Source organism: Theropithecus gelada, chromosome 6 (genome assembly GCF_003255815.1).
Source record: "Theropithecus gelada isolate Dixy chromosome 6, Tgel_1.0, whole genome shotgun sequence".
In the NCBI taxonomy this organism is placed as follows: domain Eukaryota; kingdom Metazoa; phylum Chordata; class Mammalia; order Primates; family Cercopithecidae; genus Theropithecus; species Theropithecus gelada.
In genome coordinates, this window is record NC_037673.1 from 69,325,275 (window position 1) to 69,346,721 (window position 21,447).

Sequence of the window (21,447 nt, forward strand, 5' to 3'; positions counted from 1 at the left end):
TGTAGCAGGTGTTCCAGAGATGCTGACTCTTATAGTAGTTCATATTTTATGTCTATTTCCTCCTTTTTAATGTTTCTCTTCCTGATATCTTCTTCCCAGTACCTTTACTTTGCATATCTGCCTGATTATCCCATTATTTTGTTAGCAAAGAGGTAGCCTATCTGATATTTTAAATAAAGGGATTAAACAGTAATACTCTTGGGCTACTGCTACCAGAAGGCATAAGAGGTGCATGGTATTGTGGTGTTTTAGACAATCTGTAGCTGAGACCCTAGTTGGGAGGTTGCTTATCCTACCAGGAAGAGCAAAAGAAAACTCTCATCATCAGAGTGTGATAGATGACATAGGACAAAATACAGAGATAATAGGAAGAGCTCAGAGAAGAAGGAAAGCCTCCTGGTTGGGTCAGGGGACCTCCTGGGGAATAGACAATACTCACTGGGCTCTGAAGACTTTTTTTTTTTTTTTTTTTTTTTTTGAAACGGAGTCTCAGTCTGTCGCCCAGGGGTTGGAGTGCAGTGGCACAATCTTGGCTCACTGCAACCTCTGCCTCCCAGGTTCAAGCGATTCTCCTGCCTCAGCTGCCCGAGTAGCTGGGATTACAGGCATGCGCCACCATGCCTGGCTAATTTTTGTATTTTTAGTAGAGACGGGGTTTTGCCATGTTGTCCAGGGTGGTCTCGAACTCCTGTACTCAGGTGATCTGCCTACCTTGGCCTCCCAAAGTGCTGGGATTACAGGTGTGAGCCACAGTGCCCGGCCTGAAGATGTTTTTTTAAGAGTCGCTGATAGAGGCTGAGGGTTCCGTTCTGGGCCCAGCAGGTTGCACAGTACCTGGTGATCAGTAGACACTCAGTAAGTATGGGAAAAAAGAATGAATGAATGAATAGGTGAATAAGTGAATGAAAGTAGACAGTGATACTCCCATCACAACATGTAGCAAGGAGAGCCTATCACAAGAAAACCTCAGAATCTGAGAAAACATTACCAGACCTGAAGAGAATTTTCTGTTCTTGATGAGAAATGATTTATCTCTTTAGTGAATATTCATTATCCACTGCCTGCCTATATGGTTGTAGGTACTGGGGAGATGGTGAACAAAACTGTCTTTGAAGTTGCTGTTCTCATGGAGCTTATGTTTTAGTGGAAGGAAACAGATGACATACAACGAGCAAATAAATCTCTAATATGCTAGGTGATGGTAAGGGGCATGAGTGAAAATAAAGCAAGGCTTGGCGGTTGTCATTTCATATAAGATGATCAGGGAGAGTCTCTTTGGTAAGATGACACTGGGGCAGAGATGAGAAGAAAGTGAGAAAGCAAGGCATCTGCATATCCAGGGGCAGAGCCATGCTGGAAGGTGGAGCAGCAAGTGCAAATGGTCTGAGGCAAAAACAGCAAGGAGGCTTGTGGGGCTGGAGTAGAGTCGTGGGCAGGGCTTCAGAGAGGCTGGGAGAGAGTGGAGGAGGGGCAGGCAACGGGAGGCACTCTAGGTCATCATTCTGGCCTTCACTCAGAATGAGATGGGAAGCCGTTGGAGAATTTTGCAGAGGCATGACATGACTCGATTTCCTTTGTCTGTCCTGTGGAGAAAAGGCTATGGAGGGCCAAGAGTGGGAGCAGAGAGACTACTGATGTAACATTTTAGGAAGAAGACAGTGGTGGCTTGCCTGGTGTTGCAGTGGAGGTGATGAGAAAGGTCAGATTCTGAATCCAGTTGTGAAAGGAAACAGTCAAGGGTGACTCCAAGGAAAGACAGTTGCCATTTTTTGGGAGAAGTTGGGTGTGGGGTGGGAATCAAGAATTCAGCTTTGGACCTGTTGTGCTCGGCATGACTGCTGGACAACTAGGAGGAGTATTGAGGGGATAGTTGTGACTCAGGGGAGTGCTCTGGACATCTGGACTGGAGTTGAAAATGTGAGAGTCATCACCGTATGATGGTGTGTGATGCCACGCTGTCAGATAACCAAGGGAAGGGTGGAGAGAGTGGAGTTTGAGGACTGACCCTAAAGTAGTACAACCTGCCAACATCCAGGAGATGAGGAGGAACCTGCCATGGGGCCTGAGAAGAAAAGGCCAGCAAGGTGGGAGGACCTGGAGAGCCTGGTGTCCTGGAGGATAAGGACAGGAAGTGATCAACTGTATTAAATACTACTGTAACTCACAGAAGGACTGAGAACTGACTATAGGGTCTGTCATTGGAAGGTCTTTGGTGACCATAATGGGCAGTTTCAGGAGAATGTTGGGAATTGAACTCTAAAGTAAGTCTCCCCCATTTTATGGTGGTTATTCTCAGTGAATGTTTCTGCTGTTCATAAAGGTCTAGAGTTAAAGTAAAATACAATGAATAAATGAAACCAATATACTCAGCCACAGTTAAGAGCTATCTGGACTGAGAGGCCCTCACCTGACTTTTGCACTCTGGCATTCAGAGTGGGCCAAATCAGGTCGGCAGCAGGTTTGCGGAAAACTGCCTTAGCTGGGTTTGTTTATGTCTGGGCGTGGGTCATTTACATAACCAGTCAAGTAGGCCACATTTTGCTTTAGCTACAAGGCTCTTAGCTTCTTAAGGGAGAGGTGGATTTTGTTGGAAATCAGGTTTGAAGAGACCCTAGGCTGGGCCGTGCCATTAACTGTTTCCTGCTAGATTGGAAGTAGTTGTAAATGTCAGAGTGAAGGGAGGCATCTGCAGCTGCCTCTTCCTCTCCCCCTTACTAGTTCCAGTTCCTCTTCTTTCTATGGGTGGAATCTATTTACTTTCTATTGTCACCTGTGTCACCTGATTAGAGGATTCAGTACAGCAAGGACAGGCTTATGAAAATTTTGACTTCACAGAGCCCTTGTGGAGTCACCTAGATCACATTACAAAGCAGTGAGAATAGGAGAGTGGAGAGCTGGGGATCCCCTTGGAGTTGCTGTTTATCCTCCAGGCACTTTGCAGTGAGAAACTGGCCCAAGTCCACTTCATCATGTTAGGGCATCTTAGTTTCTGAAATCCTGCCTTTGTTCTTGAGAAATGCTGTCTCTGATTGTCTGACTTTATCCTGCAGTTATAATCCCTCCCATTTCATGAGAGCTCATCCTTCAGTCTTTGGAGGTAAATCCTATGGGCAGTTTGACAGCTTTTCTTTCTCTTCACAATTTATGTTTTTCAGTTAACCATGTCCAGGATAGATTTTTCAAAATTTCTTAACACTAGCTAAGTCTGAAATAAAAGTTACAACATTTTAAATGCTCTTCATGAAGCAAATGGAATGTTTTGTGCATGCCAGTGGCCTTGGGTTGTTTTTGAATGTGTAACGTTATAGCAGAGGTTGAAATTATTTTTAAAAAGAATCAGAACTAAACTTATGCCACCTCATTTACTTTTTAAATATTTAGGAAGCATAACTAATAAAGCATTTATAGGGTGCTTACTATGTCAGAGTCTGCTCTAATCACTGAAAATATTAACTCATTTAATTTTCACAATAATTCTATGAGATGGATATATTATTGCCTTATTTTACAGATCAGGAAATGGAAGCACAGAGAGCTTAAGTAACTTGCCCCAGGTCACACAGCTAATAGATAATGGAGTACAGACTTGAACCCAGGCAGTCCAGGGCTCATGCTTTTAACCACTGCAACACACTAGTGCTTTTCACTAATTTAAAATCTGCAGCCATTTAAAAATGGGAGTTGAGCTTTGGCTACTTTTATATTGTCTTTGAAATATATGCTTACCAAATATTAAAAATTAATATTATCAACAAAACTATAAAGTTAATTTTTAGCTAAGAAAAACTTCCTATAAAACAGCATTAATTTAAAACAAGTAGCTGGTTCTTACTGCAAATTATTTCTATATGCTCATTGAAAAAGTCCATTTTTGGGGATCAATAACTTTTTCACTTAATTTGTTACTGGAGTAGTTACATATGGAAGTGATAAAATCATATTTCTTGAAAATATTGAAAAGATACCTTTAAGAAAAAGAAACTATTTTTGGGAACTTTCTGGCCTAACCCAAAAAGCCTGCTAGACAAATTTGAAAAGAGCTGTAACAGTTAAAAAAAAAAGAAACTATTATAGCTTTTCCTTTGAATAGGCTGAAACATGGTGGAGCAATTAGCCATTTTAATATAAGTAGTTGATGCTTACTTGAAAGTGTTCTTTAAGGCTTATTTTCTTTCATGATCAGTCTTCTGCTGGTTTTAAGCCCGTTATTTGCAGTGTTTAGTGTTGAAGTTAATAAAGGAGTGGTGGTCCTGTTAGTCTGCGTCATTTTCTGGTTTGTGAGTCTGTGTTCACTTCTAGATCCTATTGTCTTGAGACATCTTTTGACAAGTAGAGGCTATGTATGCCTCAGAAAAATACTCAAAAGGATGTTTGTGCTAGTGTTATTAATGATTGCAGCAAGTGACTAAATTTACATGTCAGGTTCTAGGTGGCAGAAGTAGAGAGGAGATTATGCTGGATTATACTCTTGCACACCCATGTCCTTCACAAGACTTAGTGTCTCAGTGGAGCCATTACTTGAGTGACAGGATGATGACATGGGCTAAGCCACCTTTTCTTTCGTTCTTTCTCCCTTCCTTCCTTCCTTCCTTCCTTGCTTTCTTTTCTTTCTTTCTTTCTTTCTTTCTTTCTTTCTTTCTTTCTTTCTTTCTTTCTTTCTTTCTTTCTTTCTTTCTTTCTTTCTTTCTTTCTTTCTTTCTCTCTCTCTCTCTTTCTTTCTTTCTTTCTTTCTTTTTTTCTCTCCTTCCTTCCTTCCTTCCCTTCCCTTCTTTCCTTCCTTCCTTCCCTCTCTCTCTCTTTCTCTCTCTCTTTCTCTTCTCTTTCCCTCTCTCTTTCTCTCCTTCCTTCCTCCCTCCCTCCCTCCCTCCCTCCCTCCCTCCCTCCCTCCCTCCCTTCCTTCCTTCCTTCCTTCCTTCCTTCCTTCCTTCCTTCCTTCCTTCCTTCCTTCCTTTCCTTCTGTTCTTTTTCCCCTTTGAGAACAGGGTCTTACTTATTCTGTCATCCAGGCTGGAGTGTAGTGGCACTATCACAGCTCACTGCAGCCTCCGCCTCCCAGGCTCAAGCAATCCTCATTTCAGCTTCCCAAGTAGCTGGGACTACAGGTGTGTGCCACTACACCCACCTGATTTTTGTATTTTTAGTGGAGACAGGGTTTAGTCATGTTGCCCAGGCTGGTCTTGAACTCCTGGGCTCAAGTGATTCACCTGCCTCAGTCTCACAAAGTGCTGAGAATTATAGGGGTGTGAACCACCGCACCTGGCGTAGGCCACTTTTTGAAAGTGTAGGGTGAATTCCTCTAGGAATAGTCATGCAGATATTTTCTTTTGATCATTCTGTTGATTGAAGGAGAAAGTCTCAGTGTGGTACCCTTGCATCTTTAACATTTCTTTAATCCTTCAGAATCTCCGTTTACAACAAAGAGAGAGCAGGCCTCTCAGACTTTCAGTTTTGATAGGCAAATATTTAGTCAGACTCTAATTTCATTGTTTTGTTTGCATTATTTCAGTACATTTAATTCCCTTCTACTTTTTTTTTTTTTTTTTTTTGAGATGGAATCTCACTCTTCTGCCAAGGCTGGAGTGCAGTGGTGCAATCTCGGCTCTCTGCAACCTCCATCTCTGGGTTCAAGCCATTCTCCTGATCTGCCTGCCTCAGCCTCCCAAAGTGCTGGGATTATAGGCGTGAGCCAGCATACCCGGTCCTCCCTTCTGCTTTTGACAGGAATAATACTGGCTTTCTATGTACAGTGGGGATAAGATTTTTCTTAATATTAAAGGTATTTCTTAAATTAATTTCATTTAAAGAAAAAAGGTGAGTCCATTTTAAGATGGGTACAAAAGAATATAGGTGAATATATCCAGGAAATAGTATAGGTGATATATAAATATGGCAAATTTGTGAGTTTGGTAGAAGAATGATAAAAGCTTGGGAAGTGTTCTGATATCTCAGATGGCTGATTTTGTAGAGACCCACAATCTCTTCTTTGAAATTCTTGGGACCAGATTTGTTTTGGAATTCAGAATTTTCAGATCTTTTTGGCCTGGTGTTCATACTGATATGATATGACTCCCACAGGAGAAACGGGGGAATGCTATCATCAAGTCTATTAATATTTCTGCAGCAAAATGTGTGATCATTGACACCAAGTAGAGCAAATAAAGAATATATATGGTCCAATGTGGGCTCAGGTCAGATTGTACTACACAATATGTTTTTGAACCAAACTTATGGGGAAAATTCTGATTTTTAGAGCTTTCTGGATTTCAGAATTGCAGTTAAGACAATGTGGACTGGCTGGGCGCTGTGGCTCACACCTGTAATCCCAGCACTTTGGGAGGCCGAGGTGGGTGGATCATAAGGTCAGGAGATCAAAACCATCCTTGCTAACATGGTGAAACCCTGTCTCTACTAAAAAATACAAAAAATTAGCTGGGTGTGGTGGCAGGCGCCTGTAGTCCCAGCTACTCAGGAGGCTGAGGCAGGAGAATGGCGTGAACCCAGGAGGTGGAGACTGCAGTGAGCCAAGATCACGCCATTGCACTGCATTCCAGCCTGGGCAACAGAGTCAGACTCCTTCTCAAAAAAAAAAAAAAAAGACATTGCTATAAAGAATACATTGTGTATGTAAGAAGAAAATATGACCGAGCGTGGTGGCTCATGCTTGTAATCCCAGCACTTTGAGAGGCTGAGGTGGGTGGATCATGAGATCAGGAGGTCAAGACCATCCTGGCCAACATGGTGAAACCCCGTCCCTACTAAAAATACAGAAATTAGCTGGGTATGGTGGTGCATGCCTGTAATCCAGGCTACTTGGGAGGCTGAAGCAGGAGAATTGCTTGAACCGGGAGTTGGAGGTTCAGTGAGCCGAGATGGCGCCACTGCACTCCAGCCTGGTGACAGAGGGAAACTCCATCTCAAAAAAAAAAAAAAAAAAAAAAAAAAAAAGATTTTCTTTAACATTGTATGTTTCCTTCAGAAGCTTAATGAATCTCACACTTCAGTGTTCTGTGTGGAGAAGAGATAGATTTAGAAGCAAAATCTGAAGCCAGGGCCATTTGACTTATCAAACTACAATTTATACAACTTTGGAACTTTTGTGATGCCCTCATTACTTTCCAAGAAAGAATGGATATTTTTTTGCTCATGGTACATCAGCCCAACAGTTATTAATCTTTTTTTATTTCCTGATTTGCTCCCAGGGGCTTACCAGGTTTTATGTTATGACATAGATAAGACAGGCAGTGGGACATGTGACATTTCTAATGGAATAACAGCAGTACTATCACTATGCACCCATTCAAGAAAACTTACTGGGATGTAAGTGAGGATGGCATTTACTATAGGTATAACATTGACTCTGCCCTCTGAAAGTCATTTACACATACTGAAAATCTGTTATTACCATAACACACTATGATTAGTATTAATAACCTTGCGCTTCACACTGAACATGGTTAAAAATTGCTATCTGTAGTAATTACAAATATAATAGTAATTCTGACAAATAACATTTGTTGAGCACTTTGTGCCAGGCATGTGTCAAGTTTTTACATGTCTGAACGCACTTAATCCTCATAACCACACTATGAGGAATGCATAATAGTAATCTGCTTTTATGGATGAGGAAACTTTGTGAAGATATCTGGAGGGGGAGTAAACTAGCCAAGGTCACAAGAAACAAGGCATTCTAGCTCGAATGTGTTTTATTGCCTTTGACTCTTCATTCTCTACAAACACAGCAACAGCTTAACTCTCTGGGACTCAATTTTAGGCAACCTCATCTATTTGGAACAAAGCTGAGACATGAAAGCAAGCATAAACATTTCTGTAACCAAAATAGAAGGCAAATTCTCCACGTGTGAGAGTCTGCATGTTAGCAATCAGTACTGAGCCAGAACCGCTAGGCTGTGTACTCTCTTGGGTTCTTTAGTAGAGCGTCATTGAATCTGAGCACATCAGTGGAAACTGAGGATCACAGTACAGTCACTAATACTTCTAAGTTATTAATAAAAGAAAATTAAGTTTAGTTATCAATAAAGGGAAATGTAGTTTAGTTTTTGTTTGTTTTGAGATGGAGTTTCGCTCTTGTTGCCTAGGCTGAAGTGCAATGGTGCAGTCTCAGCTCACCACAACCTCTGCCTCCCAGGTTCAAGTGCTTCTCCTGCATCAGCCTCCTGAGTAGCTGGGATTACAGGCATGCGCCACCACACCCAGCTAATTTTGCATTTTTAGGAGAGATGGGGTTTCCCCATGTTGGTCAGACTGGTCTCAAACTCCCAACCTCAGGTGATCTGCCCGTCTAGACTTCCCAAAGTGCTGGGATTACAGGCATGAGACACTGTGCCCAGCCTGAAATTTAGTTGCTAATAAAGGGAAATGAAGTTTAGTTTTAAAATATAGTAGAAATTGAAAGCAAAGATTTAATTGATTTTTACAAAGATTTAATTGATTTTTCCCCCTCTAATGATGGGGAAAATAACGCTTGAGGTGGGCAAATATTTATCTATCTAGAACTTTTCATCCTATATGAAAATTCTAGATAGCTGAGGTTTGGATATACATGAAAAATTACTTGCACATAGATCTTAAAATCTAGCAAAAAGCCACCTTAAAAAACTGCACTTGACTTTTTTTCTTATGGTCTAAGAAGGTAAAGCTTGACTGTAAAATAAACCGCTTCTCCTTTGTTTGCCCTGTTTTCATTTTTGTACTCTAGATCGCTCCTTCGATGTCCTAAAAAAATCCAAGCCACCCTCTACTTTGTTTGCTGCAGGCCGGCTTTCGGACATGCTGAACGGAGGTGATGAAGTCTATGCTAACTGTATGGTGATCGATCAGGTAAGGCCCAACTGACATTACAGGAGGGTTTCTACCTCTCTCCAAAACCTGGATTTGTAAGAAATAGATTCAATGTTGTTGTGTTCCTTTGACAGTTTTAGCCTAAGAGCAGCAAAGAGGCTGCCGTTGTGGAGTCTCATCGTATGAACATTTAAGCATTTAACTTAGGTGCTTACTTCAGAACACAATACACCTTACTCAACCGAGAGGCACTGTCAGGGAGGGGTCTTGAGATACTGCCAAATGGGAAGAGTGTGAGAACTCTTCTTCGGGGCCCAAGTAGGAAATGACAACTGTGCAACCAATGTCTCCTCTACAGCTTTTCAAAAAACAGTATGTATATGACTTGATTATGCAATATTTGTATTCAAATCCAGCAAATGGAATGAGCAGGTGCTTGGTCCCAGCACCATAGGAAACTGTCACATAAATTACTTGGTTAATCGTTACAGCGCATCTGTTAACATGTAGTAAGATTGTAGAGCTTTCATATCAATACAGAATGGTATCATACTAATACAGAATGGTATCATAGTATAAGAAAGCTGGAATCCTTTTGAACTTTCCACTCATTCCCTGATAGAGACTTTTGAGCTAAATCTCATAGAAGCAGATGGTTTGAATGTGCTGGCATCTTCTTGTCTTTTGTTCTTTTCTCTGGCTCAGTGATCTTCAAATTTTAGTATTTATAAAAATTAAAATATATATCTGAATATTTCTACACACTACTATATGGAGGATTTAAGGGTTTTTCAAGGGTAGTTTTGACAACACAATTTCTGCCTTATAAACTGACTTTAAAACCTAATCCCCATATAAGATGCACCCTGTCTACTCACTGAGCAGTAAGACATTTAACCCTTTTATGTTGTTAGTATGCATATATTTTACCCTATTTATAGATACATTCTGTGATCTAAACTGTTTTTTCCATCTAGAGCTCATTTTCAGCCCTTTAGTAGCACATCTCTGCATTTTCCTTTTGTGTTACAAAGCACTGTGACATCAAATGCAGCACAGATTGGGATGGTTGTCATAATGACAGAGAAACCAATTAATCAGAATGGACTTCAGCTGTAAATAACTGGTATTATTGTTTTGGTATAAACTAACTGAATGTCAGTCCTAGTTATAGAAATCTAGAATGGGGCATGGAGTGTAGGACACAGTGGGAGTTCTGAGGACATTTTCAAGATACAGGGTGTGTTAGTCCCTTCCCACACTGCTATGATGAAATACCTGAGACTGGATGATTTATAAAGAAAAGAGGTTTAATTGACTCATACTTCTGCATGACTGAGGAGGCCTCAGGAAACTTACCATAATGGCAGAAAGCATCTCTTCACAGGGCAGCAGGAAAGAAAATGAGTGCTGAGTGAAGAGGGAAGCCCCTGATAAAACCATCAAATCTCATGAGAACTCACTCACTGTCATGAGAACAGCATGGGGAAAAACCACCCCCGTGATTCAGTTATCTCCACCTGGTCCCGCCCTTGACACATGGGAATTATTATAATTCAAAGTGAGATTTGGATGGGGATACAGAGCCAAACCATACCACAGGGTAATTGGACTTGGTGTGATCTAGCCATATTCTGGTATTTATTTATTCTTTTCCAGCTTTATTAAGGTATAATGAACAAATAGAAATTATATATATTTAAACTGTACAATGTAATGTTTTGATACATGTACATATTTTGAAATAATGACCACAATCAAGCTAATTAAGCACATATATCATCTCATATACTTATTTATTTTTGTAGTGAGAATACTTAAGATCTACAGCAAATTTCAAGTACAAAGTGCATTATTAACTATAGTCACCATGTTGTACATTAGGTCTCAAGAACTTATTCATTGTGTAACTGAAAGTTTGTACCCATTTTACCAGTACTTCACCATTTTCCCCACCCTTCAACGCCTAGTAACTACCCTTCTACTCACTGTTTTTATGAGTTTGACTTTTTTACATTCCACATATAAGTCAGATCATGCAGTATTTGTTTTTCTGTGTTTGGCTTATTTTACTTAGCATAATGTCTTCCAGATTCATCCATGTTGTCACAAATGGCCGGATTTTTTTTTTTTCTAGGGTTGAATAATATTCCTCTGTGTGAGTGTGTGTGTGTGCATGTGTGTTTGTGTGTGCATGTGTATGAAATCTGTCACAATGGCAGAGTGCATATGCAAAAGTGATCCCATAAGATTATAATACCATATTTTTACTGTATTACTTTTCTATATTTAGATATACAAGTACTTACCATTGTGTCCCAGTTGTCTACAGTTTTCAGTACAGTAACATGCTGTATAGATTTGTAGCTTAGGAGAAATAGGTTATTACCATATAGCCTAGGTGTGTAGAAGGCTATACTACCAGGTTTGTGTTAGTATACTCTATGATGGTCGCACAATAACAAGATAACCTAAGGATGCGTTTCTCAGAACATAGCTCCATACTTAAGTGAGGAATTACTGTATTTATCCTTTGAATTTCCAAAGTGATGTCTTTTGTATGCTAATGAGATGACTGGTGGCTGGCAGCCCCTAGGTAGCTTCAGGATGTGGGCTGGTCACAGGAGAGGCCAAGGCAGGATTACGGGATTGGGATTTTTAGCTCCACCCACTGGCATCCATAGAGGGAGGAGGGGCTGAAGGTTAAATTGATCACTAATGACTAATAATTTAACCAATCATGCCTGCATAATTAAGCTTTCATAAAAACCCAAAAGGACTGGGTTCAAGAGATTCTGGATAGCTGAATACATGGGGGTTCCTGGAGGGTGGTGCACTTGCAGAGGGCCTGGAAGCTCTGTGCCGCTTCTGGAGTTCCTTGCCCTAAGCAACTCTTCCATCTGGCTGTTCTCTGTATCTTTTGTAGTATTCACTATAATAAACCAGGAAATGTAAGTGTTTCCCTGAGTTCTGTGAGTTGCTCTAGCAAATTGATTGAACCTGAGGAGGGGCTGTGGGAACCCCATTTTATAGCTGGTTGATAAAACAATCTGGGGCTAGTGGTTTGTCATTGGAAGTGGTGGGGGAGTCTTGTGGGACTGAGCCCTGTGGGACCTGACTCCATCTGCAGGTCGATAGTGCCAGAATTGAATTGAACTGAATTAGAGGAAATTCAGTGGCGGATTGCTTCCTTGCTACATGTCAGGGGAAAACCCCATACATTTAGTCACAGAAGAGTTCTGTGTTGACTATTGAGTGAGAGAATAGAAAAAACACTGTTTTTATCCCTGTATTTTCAGAAAATCACACATGTGCCACATTTTCTTTATTTATCTGTTGATGGACACTTAGGTTGATTCCATCTCTTGGCTACTGTGAATAGTGCTGCAGTGAACATGGGAGTGCAGACATCTCTTTGGGATAGTGATTCTGTTTTCCTTTGGATATATACCCAGAGGTGGAATTGCTGGATCATATGGTAGTTGTATTCTAATTTTTTTTAGGAACTTTCATACTGTTTTCCACTGTGACTGTGCTGATTTACATTCCCAACAGTGTATAAGAATTCCCCTTTCTCCACATCCTTGCCAGCCTTTTTTCTTTTTGTCCTTTTGGTACTAGCCATTCTAACAGGTGTGAGGTGATATCTCATTGTAGTTTTGTTCATTTTCCTGATGATTAGTGATGTTGAGCACTTTTGCATATACCTATTGGCCATTTGTGTGTGTTATTTTTTGGAAAAATGTCTATTCAAGTACTTTATTTTTAAATCTGGTTATTTGTGGGGTTTTTTTTGTTCATTTGTTTTGTTTTTTTTGCTATTGAGTTGTGTGAGTTCCTTACATATTTTGGGTATTAACTCCATATCAGGTGCATGGCTTGTAAATATCTTCTCCAATTCCATAAGTTGCTGTTTTATTTTGTTGTTTCCTTTGCTGTGCAGAGATTTTTTGGTTTGATGTAGTCACATTTATTTTCCTTTTCTTGCTTGTGCTTTTAGTGTCACATCCAAAAAATGATTGCCAAGACCAATGTCAAGGAGTTTTTCCTCTATGCTTTCTCCTAGGAGTTTTATGGCCTCATGTTTTATGTTAAAGCCTTTATTGCATTTTGAGTTGATATTTGTGTATGTTGTAAGATAGGGATCCAGTTTAATTTTTTTGCATGTAGCTATCCAGTTTTCCTGGTGTCATTTATTGAAGGATCTATCCTTTCTCCATTGTGTATTTTTAGCACATTTGTTGAAGATTAATTGACTGTATTTATGTGTGGGTTTATTTCTGGACTTTCTATTCTGTTTCATGTGCTCATATGTCTGTTTTTATGTCAGTACCATAATGTTTGGATTACCATATCTTTGTAATATAATTTTAAGCTAGGCAATGTGATGCTTCTGACTTTGTTCTTCCTGCTAAAGATTGCTTGAGCTATTCTGGGTCTTTTGGGATTCCATACAAGTTTTAGGAATTTTTTTCTATTTCTGTGAAAAATTACCATTGTAATTTTGATAGAGATTACATAGAATCTGTAGTTCACTTTGGGTAGTATAGATATTTTGACAGCATGAATTCTTCCAATCCATTAATATAGGGTATCTTTCATATGAATTCTTCTAGTTTGTGAACATTCTTCTAGTTTGTTTCCATTTATTTGTGTTGCTTCAATTTCTTTCATTGGTGTTTTATAGTTTTCAGTGCATATATTTTTTGTCATGTTTTGATTTTAACAGATTTATTCTGTTGCTATATTTTCTCAGCTGTCTAAATAAAATACTTCTTGAGACCTTATCTTTTTTTGTTCTGAGCCTTAGTGAGTACTATAACTATAGTATTTCCATTTACTTCAAGTAACTAAAATTGTAAATTACTCGATATTATGTGGGAAAAACTATATATATATTATGCTTTTATATGTTCTTAGATACATTAAAAATGCAAAATTTATCAAACCAAAGATTTGGTAAATAAAAGGTTAGGATATAATTTCCTTCCTTCCTTCCTTCCTTCCTTCTTTCCTTCCTTCCTTCCTTCCTTCCTTCCTTCCTTCCTTCCTTCCTTCCTTCCTTCCTTCCTTCCTTCCGTTTTGTGTTTTTGAGACAGAGTCTTGCTCTGTCATCCAGGCGGGAGTACAGTGGTGCCATCTTGGCTCACTGCAACCTCCACCCCCCAGGCTCAAGCAATTCTTGTGCCTTAGCCTCCAGAGTAGCTGGGGTTACAGGTGTGTGCCACAACACCTGGCTAATTTTGGTATTTTTAGAAGAGAGAGTTTTGCCATGTTGGCCAGGCTGGTCTTGAAATCTTGGCCTCAAATGATCTGCCCACCTTGGCCTCCCAAGTACTGGGATTACAGGCATGAGCCACTACACCCGGCCAAGATATAATTTTTATTTTGGAATATTCTGGGTGAAAGAAGTATTGCTTTAATGATGTGAAGCCAAAAAGAAAAAGTGAAGTATGCATTTAGAGAGAACTCAAACAAGTTAATTCAACAAATGGAAACAGCAGATTGCCAAGTTGTGAATTGAAAATTGAGAAATAAAACTAAATCTGCAACAAAATCACAAAGTCCGTTATATTAGCATAGTACTTTTTTTTATTGCCCCTGTATCTATTTGAGTAGCAAGGACAATGTAAGGAGTTCAAATTCTGCATATTTAAAATGCTTTCCGGCAATATCTGAAAATAATCTTACCTAATTTTCTTTATCTTCCTCAACCTGGCAAGGAAACCTAAAAACATTACTAGCTTATATTAATGTTTCCTATTAATTTTCAAGGTTATCACCTTCCTGTTGAGAAAATTCACATGATGAAAGTCACTTTGAAAATTTCTGTCATATAAACTACTTTGAAAAAAACATTTGTTTCGTAATTTCAGTACAGAGAATCCCTATATACACTTTACTCAAATTCCTCAAGTGGTAATATTTTACTACATGCTACTTTGTCATTCCCTGAGTGGGTGGTTATGTGTGCATGCAAATAGTTAAATTATCTCTATAAATATTTCTTAACCATTTGAGAATAAATGAAAAATATGGTGCCCCTTTACCCCTTAATCTTTCATGGTGTATTTTCCTAAAAACATGGATAGTTTCTTACATAAGCACAGTACAGTTACCAAAATCATAAAGTTATCATTGATACAATACTATTAGCTATCTCCAGACCTTATTCAATTTTAGCGAGTTGTCCCAATAATGCTCTCTGTTGCAGAAGAAAATTCCATTACATGTGTTGCATATAGTTGTTGTGTCTCTGTAGTCTCCTTTAATCTGGGACAGTTCCTCAGTCTTTGTGTTTTATGATGCTGATATTTTAAAAGAATATAGACTGGTGTTTTTGTTCTTGTGTTTTGCTAGAGTGTCTTTCAGTTTTGGTTTATCTGTTATTTCCTCATAATAGGATTCAGGTTAGGCATGTGTAGCAGGAATACTATGGAAGTGATGATGGGTGCTTCTCAGTGCATTGTATCAGGAGGCATAGGACATCAATCTGTCCCATTACTGGTGATTTTATTAGTATCTTTCATCTGCCAAGTTCCTTTTTTAGTAAAATTACTGTTTTTTAAAAAATTATTAAGTATCATGTCAGGAGATATTTTAAGCCCTTGTAAATACCCTGTTGCTCATTAGACTTTCACCCATCAATTAAGCATTCATTAACGGTTTTTGCTTTAATAAATTATGATGATGCCTGATGATTTAGGATTCTAGCATTTCCCCTTTTGCTTCTTTTTTCCTTTCACTGCTCTATCTCCAAATGGTGTTACTCTCTTCCTTTTTACTGTACTCACCCCAGACATGATGTCTTTTGATGACCGCCACCTCAAATCATGAGTACTTAAAAGTATGCCTTTCTTAGAGCAAGTGCTTTGATCAGCTAGGACTCTTTCATGCATGTGGGTTGGGCTTTCTCTTTCTGGGGAGGATTTTTAAGTAAGTCTTACGACCTCCAGAAGTTCCGTCCTTTCTCTGCCGTTCCGATTTTCCCGACTCCCCTTACCCTCCACTGAGTCTTACAGCAGGAGCACGAGGGCTTGCCTGCTGGATTTGCTGTTGATTTTATTATTTACAGGTAATTTGAAATTTGGGCATTTTCTTTCTTCTAATGATGCTACGTACGTGCGCTTTATGTAACTTTATTTGTTCTTTTTGTTTGGTGTTGCTTTTTGTGAGACTCAGCTTTATGTGACCACTATTACCTTGGTACCCAGATTCCTATGAGCTACTTTTTGAATAAAGCTGTATAGTCTTTAGTTTTTTTCCTCAAGTATTTAAAACATTTCCCCCTCATTTTGAGTCAGTGGTTCATAAAATGTTAGAGGCATAATCAGCTTCTGGTTTTGTAATAAAGGAACAACTTTATAAAATACTCAGTTGGTCTTCCTTTTTGTGAATTATAGGATAGCTGCCATGTGGACAAAAACATATACAGTAATTCTGTTTACATACCACAAGAATAAACAAAAAATATAAATAAGGAAATAAGGTAGAAGGTTTTTTTTTTTTTTTTTTTTTTTTTTTTTAGAGATGGAATCTCACTCTGTAACCCAGGCTAGAGTGCACTAGTACAGTATCTGCTCATTGCAACCTCTGCCTCCCATTCAGGCCATTCTCCTGCTTCAATCTCTGAGTAGCTGGGATTACAGGCGCCCACCACCACACCCTGGCTAATTTTTGTATTTTTAGTAGAGGCAGGGTTTCACCATGTTGGCCAGGCTAGTCTTGAACTCCTGACCTCAAGTGATCTGCCTGCCTCAGCCTCCCACCACGCTTGGCCAGAAGTTTTTTAAATTGGGAAAATTTTATTAATTCTTAGCTAGGCCAATCTTACCTGCTTTTACTCAGGAAATGTTTTTCTTTCAACTTCCAGGTTGGCGATTTGGATATCAGCTATATTAATATAGAGGGAATCACTGCAACTACCAGCCCTGAATCCAGAGGTTGCACTCTGGGGCCTCAGAGCAGCAAACACACCCTTCCTACAGAAACCAGCCCCAGTGTGTACCCACTACGTGAAAATGACGAAGGGACAGCACATACTGAAGCCCAGAGGTCCTTCATGTCACCATCGAGTTCGTGTGCTTCCAACTTGAATCTTTCTTTTGGTTGGCATGGATTTGAAAAGCAACAAAGTCATCTAAAGAAAAGAAGGTAAGATTCTATATTGTAGAAGAAAACTGTAGAAAATCAAAGAACCTTATAGGTAAACTTCAAAAATTCTAGTTTTAAACTTTTTATTGTCTCTACCACTTTTATCTGTCCATCAAAATGTTGTCCCCTTTTAGATTCCTATATTCATTGATTTGAAAGTAAGACACTTAAGAAAACTGATTAAAATATGATAAAGGAAAACCACGATGAGATACCAGTTGATACTCACATGACTGGCAAAAATTTAAAAATCTAGCAAGCCCATGTTTTGGTGAGAATGGGTAACATGGAAATTCCTGCGTAAAGATGATAGGAGAGAAAATTGTATAACTTGGGAAAATAATTTGACATTATCATGTAAAGTCAAATACGCATTTTCCTCTTGTGTACTAGGAGACCTATATGTGAGTATTTATACCAGCAGGAAATAACCCAAAAGTGGAATAAATAAATTATATATAGTTACACAAGGGAATACTGTACAGTAATGAAAGTGAATTAACTACAAATACATCTGCGTGAATAATAACATAGACCTTAGAAGCATGAAGGAACCAAAAAAAGCCCCAAAATACTTGTTAGATTTCATTTTTATAAAATGCAAATTAAACAATATATTATTATAGGGCCTACATATGTGCATAAGCTATAAAGAAAAACAAGAGACTGGGTGTGGTGGCTCACGCCTGTAATCCCAGCACTTTGGGAGGCCAAAGCAGGCAGAACGCTTGAGCTCAGGAGCTCAAGACCAGCCTGGGCAACATGGTAAAACCCCATCTCTACCAAAAATACAAAAATTAGCGAGGCATGGCGGCACACACATGTGGCCCGAATACTTGGCAGGTTGGGGTGGGAAGATTGCTTGAACCTGGGAGGCAGAAGTTGCAGTGAGCCAAGATGGCACCACTGAACCCCCAACCTGGGTGACAGAGTGAGACCTGTCTCAAAAAGAAGAAAAAAAAAGGAAAAAAAGAAAAACAAAATAATGAAGGGGAAAAAAATTCCTGAATTCAAAATAGTTGTTATATCTAGGGAGGGAAAATAGGGAAATGGAAATGGAATGAATCATTACAGAGTTTCCATGGTTGATGGCCAGTATCCAAGTTTCAAGTTGGGTAGGCTCATGAATGTTTGTTTTATTTTACATAATATATATTTTATATTTTAACATAAAATTTATCTTTATTTTACTTTCAGTTACCTTATATTTTCTTGTGTATATAAAAGTCATTAAAATGATATTTCATTGCATCTGATATGACTGCATATATTAGTGTGTGTGCACACATGTGTGTGTCTGTATCTGTATATCTGTATCTGTCTATCGGATTGTCTATTTTCTTTAGGGAACAGGCCAATTTCCACTAATTTCATTTTATCCTGTTGATCACACTTTCCTTAGGGAGTAGCTTATTTTTTTCCCCGTATCCTACCCATGTGATTATATGTTCATTTTCACATATAAAATGAATCAAAGTGAACATAAAATACACACACATATGTGACTATGTATATAAATATTTCTCTATGAATGAACATGCACGTAGGTGAATGAGTATTCAGCAGAGAGTTAATATAGAGGGGAGAGAAAGGGAGAGGAACCAGCAATCAGTAGGTGCCCGACACTGAGATACAGCACAATATGCAATTTGAGGTTGTAAAACATTAGCACATATTGGTACCAAGGGTTATGTGTGATGTGTAAATAATAAAAGACTTGCTTTACATTTATGCTTTGTGAATTATGGTTTTATAGATGCTGGGTAGTCACTACTGTAATTTGAAGTGAAGGCTAATTTGAACTGTCCACACGTCTGCTTGGGACAAGAGACTGCCAGTCCAGACAAGCTTCTGTACAGTTTTGCAAAAGTAAATTGAGCTATATGTGATAAATCCATTCTAGTGGATCTTTAAGATCTGTCAAGTGGCCAGGTATGGTGGCTCATGCCTGCAATCCCAGCACTTTGGGAGGCTGAGGCAGGTAGATCACCTGAGGTCAGGAGTTCGAGACCAGCCTAGGCGGCCAACATGGTGAAACTCCCTCTCTACTGAAAATACAAAAATTAGCTGGGCGTGGTGACAAGCATCTGTAATCCCATCTACTCAGGGGAGGGGCTGAGGCAGGCGAATTGCCTGAACCCGGGAGGCAGAGATTTCAGTGAGCAGAGATCACACCACTGCACTCCAGCCTGGGGGACAGAGTGAGACTCTGTCTTAAAGAAAAAAAAAAAAAAATCTGTCAAGTGTGTGAGCCCCCACATCTCAAGAGATAAATAAGTTCTTTAGAAGAAGCCCTCTAGGAATATAGCATGGAAAAGACACAAATGGTCTCTGTTTTATTAATACTTATGCAGATACTTGCAGAGTATCTAAATTATACTTTCTGATCATGGTCTTGCCTTGGAAAGTTTAAACATTTCACTGCTACAGATATAATTTTTCCTCGTAGAATATAATTTAGAAAAAATATCTGTTCTGAGTAAAGGTAATTAGAAGCCTCTGTGAAGATGTCACTGCTTGGGGGAAAGGGAGGAGGCCAGGAGAGGACGGAGAAGCCATTCTACAGAAAACCCTTCCGGCTGGTTCCACGAGCTGACTTCATCTCCTTTGCCCTCCTTCTCCTCTGAAAACTGTAGGAATGAAGGGAGAGAAGTCGCAATCCCGGAAAGCCCTAGGGTGGCTGTGGGTCCTTCCCTTCAGTAGATGTCATGGTAGGAAGCAAGTTGATAACAAACTCAAAGTGAGATGTACTTAATTTGTTAATAAGTGGATAATAGCCCTAGAGGCTGGAAACTTCTAATGAAGGAGAAATGTGGGGGCACACAGTAAAAACTGGAGTTAATATAAAGACATGGCTTACTGGGACCTGAGTCCTAAGTTTTCTAGCGTTTAAAAGAGTATTTTGGTGAAACTAAAACATGCATACTATATAGCCATATGTTATATTATTTAAATGTAATAAGTGTTTTGAGAAACCACAAAGGGAAGTAATAAAACATTAATTTAAAAATACTATGCAACAAAAAATTAAGCAGTAGACAAGCGTTTGTTTCATTCTAAAGCTTGTGTTTTTCAAACCTTTTTAAAAAACTACAATCCACAGTAAGAAATACATGCCGCCATGAACGTCCCCTATCTCCCTTAAAATTTAAGTGAAGTCTTATAAAATGACATGTGCAATGTATTCTGATATTTTCTATTCTGTATTTTTTAAAAAAAACTCTAGTTACAACCTAATGAATTGATCTCTTATCCCACTACTGGGAATTAGAAAAATAATACCGTAAAACAAGAACCTAGAGGTTATCCTGAAGAACGTTGCCTGTGCCACCAATATCTTATGTCAATAGCTTAACAAAGAAAAGTAGTAGCCCCATTTGAATGAATAGAAACAATGTTTTATAGTATGCAAAATAAAATACTGATACTTCTAGGATGTATTCATAGTGATGATGAAATGCTGTCTGTAACTGGAAAGGCTTGTGTTAAAATTGGATATTATTGCGGGCTGCCAATCATTTGAAGAACTATTTTCCACTAGTACAGAGATCACAAGTTGAAAGACAAGTGCTGAGGTACAAGACATCGGCAAGCTTCAACCCGCCTTGAAGTCTCCTTCCGTCTCGGATTGTTGTTGTACTAGGAAGCCACGTAGCAACTTGAAATACCTGTAATTATTAGATTAGTCAAAAACCACAATTACTTTTGCACCGACATAATACATTTACCGGAGCATTTAAATCACCAACGTTTACCAGGAAGATATTCTTAACATGAAGTTTCAGTGTTTTATGAGAAATACTCGAATAGACTCCATGATATTTGGGTGTTTGATTGAGGTAAAGTGTGAAGTCCACTTCTAATGTGTTCTTCTTCTCAATGCCAAGGTCTTCACTTTGGCCCACAATGAGTTCCCAAAGGAGAAAACCCCACTTTGGAAATCCTTGGTGGTGCCAGCCAGGGCTTCTTCTCACTGCTGGGTTTTCTGGTACTCAGTAGTGCCTGGGAAAGTGTTCAAGGGTTAGAAACTGCTCTGTGTTTGCGTTAGAGTCATGGTAGAGTAAGACCAGGACTCACACCATGTGTTCAGTTGACTTGCTGTGTCCATTAAATAGCCTATGGTTTGTTTTTTTTTTAAAAAAAAAAACCTAAACAGGTTAATTCAAAGTTTCATTTTCTGGTTCTCATATTTCAAAATCAAGACAGTTTCATTGTTTTTTAATTAAAATTATAACTCCAGAACTGTAACAACCGAAAAAAAAATAACCCACAAAACATACATTTGAAATGCTTCGTGCATTAACGTGCACCTAGGAAAGCTACTGGCCTCCAAGTTTGAATAGTTTAAAATGTAATATTATGGAATAGACCTGGGATGTGGAAGGTCAAATTCTTTCCTTTTAATTTCATGGTTTATTAAAGTTAAATGAGGAAAAAGTTGTCAAACAGAATTACTACCTGGTTCTAAGGTAGAGTTTTCAAAGGAATCTTTTT

At 38.9% G+C, this 21,447-nt stretch overlaps 1 protein-coding gene and 1 non-coding gene across 3 annotated transcripts in view; one reads left to right on the forward strand and one right to left on the reverse strand.

The window, feature by feature from the left end:
• ARHGEF28 (Rho guanine nucleotide exchange factor 28) overlaps positions 1-21,447 on the forward strand; it is a 309,778-nt gene that overhangs the window by 196,287 nt on the left and 92,044 nt on the right. For both annotated transcript variants that reach the window (XM_025389056.1, XM_025389057.1), the window contains 2 exons: positions 8,717-8,838; positions 16,673-16,953. In XM_025389056.1, coding sequence (XP_025244841.1) covers positions 8,717-8,838; positions 16,673-16,953 — 403 coding nt within the window. The remainder of the gene's footprint in view (positions 1-8,716; positions 8,839-16,672; positions 16,954-21,447) is intronic.
• LOC112627236 lies at positions 3,988-4,051 on the reverse strand. The gene has a single exon (XR_003120087.1). It is a non-coding gene; the product is annotated as a U7 small nuclear RNA (small nuclear RNA).